At 43.3% G+C, this 6,334-nt stretch overlaps 1 protein-coding gene across 1 annotated transcript in view; it reads left to right on the top strand.

Annotated features, from left to right (window-relative positions):
- The first annotated feature begins 1,599 nt into the window (after positions 1 to 1,599).
- The window catches only part of FCHO2 (FCH and mu domain containing endocytic adaptor 2), a 100,553-nt gene continuing 95,818 nt past the window's right edge, over positions 1,600 to 6,334 (top strand). Inside the window, exon 1 of the mRNA XM_059834235.1 lies at positions 1,600 to 1,631. Within this exon, the coding sequence (XP_059690218.1) occupies positions 1,602 to 1,631 (30 nt within the window). The 5' untranslated portion in view covers positions 1,600 to 1,601. The remainder of the gene's footprint in view (positions 1,632 to 6,334) is intronic.

The following is a 6,334-nucleotide window of genomic DNA, read 5'->3' as shown; positions in this document are numbered from 1 at the left end:
CATGAAAGTATCTTTGGTAAAGGTAGCTGAAATTTTGTAATGCAGAATGAATGACACTGACTTATATTGATATGAATAATAGGGATTTGGCTGTCTTGTTTGCCCTAACTAGTATTTTTTTTTGCCTAATGAAGTCCTATAGCTCTGTAAACTTCTTAACTACATTTTTCCTAACCATTTGGCTTTCATGGAAGTCTTCAATAAGCATAAATTTTATGTAAGTTGTTGAATTCATCAGGTTCTTAGGATGACTTGAATGTTCTGCTCTATGCCTTCCCTAATATCTTCAGAGAACAAAGGCCAAAAGTGGACGCAGGTGAGATTTTCAAACCAGAGCTGATAGGGTTTCCATGAGGGGGGTGAGGGGGACCTTGAATACTAAGCATAGAATATCAGCTTCTTACTTTTTGTAGCTTGGATAAAGTTTTGTGCTGATGAAAGCATAAAGCTGCAGCCCCTCACATCATTGCTTAGACCTGGCCCTCTATTTTTAGTCATTAATGAAAACCTAACTGCTGTCTTGGGCAATGAATCGTCTCATTAAGGTGGAGCAGGAACTCTTTGGGGTCCCAGAAAGAGCCCAGTGGTGCTGACTCTGCCATGAGGAATGTATTAAGATACTCCCACTGAAAAGCAGCACTCCAGGTACAGACTGGCCCCTTGAGTGGCTCTGTGGTCTTGTCCAGCAATCAGCATCACCCACTCTAGCTAATAATCTGCATCAAGAGAATGAAGGGTCTGGAAACCGAACTGTCATTGAAGGAGCTGAAGGTTTGAAGTAAACAGTTTCTCCAGACTCTTTGGCTTTAAATGAAGTGCATCGTTCTTAAGAGCATGCCACTAGAACTGTAAAATCCCGTGAAAGGAGGCAGCTGGGAGGGTACGCTAGGCTTTATCAGCAAAGTTCACAGCAGCACTAGTCACAACCTGCTTTGGAGGATCTTCTGCTACTTGGCTGGGACGATGCCTGGATGCAAAGCCACTTCAAACACCATGCCTCTCTTCTCCTCCGTGCATTGCAGCACTCACTGTAGCTGTTCCCTAGAGGTTACTGAATACGTTTGAGGGGTTTTTACTCGAGATTTCTGAGTCTGCCCTCTGCAACTATGTTCGTATTTCTACAGCTGAGGGTTCCTTCACTCACGAGATGGCACCCCGCCCTTCGCCGTGGACTGGAGTTGCTGGACCGTGCGTGTGCTGCGGTAGAAGCGCCGTGCCCTGCCCGCCGGCGGCGGGTGGCGGGTCTCCGCCCGGCCGCGTATGAGGAGGCAGCAGGCGCGGGTGCGGGGTGCGGCACAGGCCCCCCCGCGACAAGGCCGCGCCGCCCCTACGGCTGCTGCGGCGGCGCCATCTCTCAGCGCATGCCCCACCAGCCGGGGGCGGGAGGGAGGGACAGGCTACGCGCCTGCGCAGGAGCCTGGGCGGCCGGCGGTGGCTGGGCGCATGCGCAGGGCCGGGGGTGGCGGAGCGGTGTGGAAGGAGGCGGTTGCACCGTAACGGGAAGGGTGGCGCGTCGCGGCGGCGCCCGTTTCCTCCGTCGCGTCTCGGCAGCTGAGGCGGCCGGGGCTGGGCTCACCGGTGGCCGGGGCGGCGGCGGGGTGATGATGGCGTACTTCGCGGAGAGCTTCTGGGTAGGGAAGCGCCGCGGGCCGGTTCCGCCGCGCCGCGGGTGGAACGGGCAGGGCACGGGACAGCACGGTGCAGCCGGGGTCCCCTCCGCGGGAGCAGCCTCGGCTCCTACGCCACCCCCGGGACTGGGCCGGGGCCTTGCCGCGAGGGGCGCGGCGGGGGGATGGTGGCCGCCGTCCCCTCCACCTCGCGGCCGTCCCCTGCGCCCGCCACGGCTCGCCTCGGCCGGGCTGGGCCGTGGGGGAAGCGGGGTACCTGCTTGCGCCGCCGCTGCCCTCGGCTGGGGGACCACCTGCCCCTGCCTGGCCCTCCACCGCGCGCGGTGCGCGGGTTCCGCTGGGGAGAGGGGTTGCTGGTGGCCGTGGGGCCGCTGGGCCAGGGGATGCGCGGACACGAGCGGGAGACCCCGTGCTTGGGGGTCTCGCTCTCGCAGGCACCGTGGTGCGTGGATGTGGCTTGGGCTGCAGTCCCATCTCTCTTCGTCAGGCCTCCCAAACAGTGCAGTTGTTCGGGGGAATAGCACCAACTGTAACAACAGTTATATCATGCAAACGCGAAGCTGCACCCCTCGGAGCTTTATGCTTTTGTACTGATAACTGGTCCCTCTGCATGTCAGAAGGTACAGCCTGAACAGCAGCCAGCTGGGAAAACTGCAGGCTTTCCAGTCTGTTTTAGAAACACAGTTTATTAGTCCTCCCTGCACGGATATATATGTCTTTAAGCGGGTAAATAAATATGGAGGAAAAATTAAAATATGGATTTGGATTATTTTTGAGCCTCGCATGAAACAAAACTTGTTTCATTGTGACTATAGCTGGTCTGAAACGTTAAAGTAAGTGTTCTTGTAATCATCAGGCTGTTTACAATGTTGCTACTTCTTTGCTGCGTGTTTAATTTTTAATGTGCGTCTCTACCAACTAATAGGGGAAACATATAAATCGTTAATTGTTGAGACTGAAACAAAAAATGTCTGCTTTTTCTGCGTAAGCAGCAGTCATCCTTAACGTTTAGGGAACACTAATTTCACAAATATGATATACTATTCTTGAATATAAAGCATAGCTCAAGCCAGCTTTCATGTTTTGTTTGCAGCATTGTGTTTTATTTTGAATCTTTAAGTTTTGCTTTCAATAGAATATTAAAATTTAGTGAAACAAGATATTAGATTTGGTCTCTTGGTATACAAATCTGCTTAATTTGAAGCTTCAGTGTGGGAGATCAGTATTAAACTAGTATGTGAGAATTTCTTATCTTTCATAAAAATAACACTTAATATAAAATGTCACATTTTCCTTGGAGAAGTTACTATCTCCTAAGATTAAAGTAAAATAGAAGGTTTTTATTTAGCTGTATCAACTGAAATCAAACACTTTTCTATTTAAACTGTGTTACGTACTACAGTGTGTTCATTTAACTGTTTGTCTGATCAGTTGTATTTTATTTTGTTAGTAAGTCAATATTTGTGTTAAATCAGTGAAGGCAGTGGGCCATTCCCATACATTGTTTCCCTGTCTGTGTCTTCACAAGTGCTACCAGGAAATATGAGGTAGTAGGCATCTATCCAAACTTCCCATTCTGTCTTTCTGCTCTACAAAGTCTCTGCCTTATAGCTCTGTTGGCAAAACTCCTTGTGTGGGTCAGCAATGAGTGCCAGAAGGAGGTTTTCTTCTGTTGGTGCAGGTTTTTCTCCTACCTCCAAAAATGACACAAAGTAGGACAACAAGTGTATTCTTCTTGTTTGTCTTGCAGTGATGACAAAGACATTAGACGGGGTCTTAAACTTGCAAAACTTGACTAAGAAACCTTTGTAATACCACGGACAGGGTTTTATTTTGTGTAGAAGTGAAATAAAAAGGAACGGGGACTGCTCCTTCTTTGCCGTTGTGGGTAAATACCTTTCAAGGTTAACTGTAGTGTCTGAATATGATGGATTTTTAAAGTCAGAAAGGATTGAGTTTCTATATATCCTCAGAACCAAGCACGAATTTTAGGTTTGTGCATTTTGAATCATTAGGCTTTATTTCTACTAACTTTTCAGAATAGATTATTGTTCAGAACTGTTACTGCAGTGCTTTGGAAGGCTTGGGATACAATCTAGATATGCTTTGAAATGTGCTGAGAAAGTTAAGATGGAAATTAGAGGATTGCTGTTAAAATGCACTGAATGCACACTGACTAAAAATAACAAAGAGAAATCCATACGTAGGAAGAAAGGTGGTATTGTGTAGAACTTTAGAAGAATTGTCTTCTATTTCTTGCTTTTGCTTTGGCCGTCTAGGTAACACCAGGCAAAATGTTTTTGTCACCTGTGGAATAGGGTAACTATACTTTCTAAAGCGTTGATGTGAAAATGAATCCAAAATGTAATTAATAGTTAATTGTTTGATGTACGTGCTGTCATGAATTTGCAGCTGAAATTATGCATTGGAAATGGAAGTCTGGATCTTGAGCTGTAGGATGCTCTCTCCTGATTTGGTAATTTGTTGTAACTGATAGGAAAAGACATCAGAACATTGAGGGACTTAACTGATTTTTTCCAGAAAAGGGGAGTGACATGTATGTGAATGTGTATCAATTTTTTACAGACTATTTAGGCTGCTGTCTTTTAAGAACTTCCTAAAAGTGCTCATGTAAACAAAACAAATCTTAGCTTCTTTACTGTAATAGTCTTGAAGCTTATCATCAGACTTTCATCTTGTACTGCTTTTAAAAATGTTTGAGTAGTTGCATTTTTTTCCTTTTCTTTAGAGTATGTAAGAAAAATGGATGTTTTATGGGCCTGCCATCTGTTGACTGCTTCTAAGAGGTCACTGAGAAATGAACAAGACTATTTTCACGATGTGTAAAGTTGAAGTACAGAGACCTGTTCTGTCACTTGAAAAATTTTACTATCACTTGAAAAATGTAGGGATCCACTAATAGAACACAGCACTCTAGAGCAGCAGTTTTCAAAGTCGGTAGGATACTGTTACTTTTTTGTGGTATCAAAAATTATGAACTACCAGTACAGGCTATAAATGGTTTTGATTCTTATGACTGAGTTTCAGGCATTCAAGTCACGTGGCCAAACATTCCCAACTCCTAATTAGGATGTTGTCATAAAATACTGGGTGCTTGCTGCTATGTATGTGCTACATCAACACAATGATGTAATTTAAAGGGAACACTTTCCTAAGTTATTTCCATTATCCATAGCTACGTTTTGTCACTTTGAGTACGCTCGTAGTGGTACAGTAGAATAAAAAGCATTTGTTACCATTGACATACTGTTTCCTTAGCACTGCTTAGGAAGCATTGTATAAGCTTTGACGTTGTATTTAAACTGACTGGTGCAGGTGATACTTTTGTTAACTCTATTAAACTATGTCAAGTCAACAAAAATAAGCCACTTCTAAGCCAGTCAGTGTTTATTTGTTAATTGTTTTAAATTAATTTGATTGAACTGTTGGAAGTTCTATGTATAGCTGCAACTGGTCTCTGTATAATGCTGTGCTTGGTAACTCTGGAAGTTCTGGGATATAAAAATTGTGTTTAAATTGGCTTTGATGAATTCCTTTTATTTTATCTTTTTAATTACTTGTATTACCTGTAGCTTTTGAGAATGGCTGTGAGGAAGATTCCTTTCTTTTCAAGAGCTTTTTGTAACATGTAAGGGCTGGCGGTATCCAGAGTTAATAATCTTAGCTTTGTGAAGAGGCTTGCTCTAGTAAGTGTAAGACGTATTATCTTACGCACTTATACGATATGAGTGACACTGAGACTTGTCACGCTTCCATCTGGAGTTCCATTCATATGTTTACGAAGTGCTACTCCTCTGCTTGGCACACAGTTGGATGCTCAGTTTCAGGAGAGCTGTTGTGCAATGTTTGCTTAGTCTCCTCCCTCTGCGTGTGTACATCTAGCATGAGTTGGCAACTTTCCATCTTTTTGTTAAAAAAATATTTTTAAGTATCCAGATATAGAGGAAAATACCTGTCCTTCCTCATAAGCGTAGAGCTTCTCTGGAGCTGATCTTTATTTAATTTATTGAAGCTGGAAGAAGGACATTGAAATTGCCAGGTTGCTTTTGTGTTCAAACTTCTCAAAACTTGCAGAACTGAAGAAGAGATGTTGCCTGTGTAAACATCAGGTGACTGCTTTTTCCCATTTTTTGATGCTCTCAATTTTCTGTAGCTCTTTCAGACACTCAGAAATTGAAATTAATTGATAGCTAGCTTTCAAAAATGTAACACCATAATATTGATCACAGGTTTATTTTCATGTATACGGGGCCCATTAAATTAAATAATTGTCTAGGTGGAAAGGATGAAACACATGTTACTTATTTGAAACTGCAACAATAAATAACAGTTTAAAGAAAATTACAACAATGTTTTTTAGAGCATCTAAAATGAGGTCACATATCCCTGGAGTTAGGAGGATTTCTATTGCTTTGTTTCTTTAAAGTGTTAGTCCTTCATAAGTGAATGAAAAGAAGTCGACCATGCAAATGGACAAACCATAATGAATATTATATGCCTTTCTCAGTTTGTGGGTAAAGAAAAGATTGGTTTTGGTTAATATTTGGATCTTTCATTTTAGAATTACGGGAATGAATACCCAGTCTCTATTGTTCCATTGTTCTGTTGCACTAAAATTTGTACATTAGTTGTTAATATAAGATATCTTTTAAGCTGCATAAATCAAATCTTGTACTTGCTGAACA

The sequence above is a fragment of the Gavia stellata genome, chromosome Z (genome assembly GCF_030936135.1).
Source record: "Gavia stellata isolate bGavSte3 chromosome Z, bGavSte3.hap2, whole genome shotgun sequence".
Taxonomy (NCBI): Eukaryota; Metazoa; Chordata; class Aves; order Gaviiformes; family Gaviidae; genus Gavia; species Gavia stellata.
This window is presented reverse-complemented; position numbering and strand designations above follow the sequence as displayed.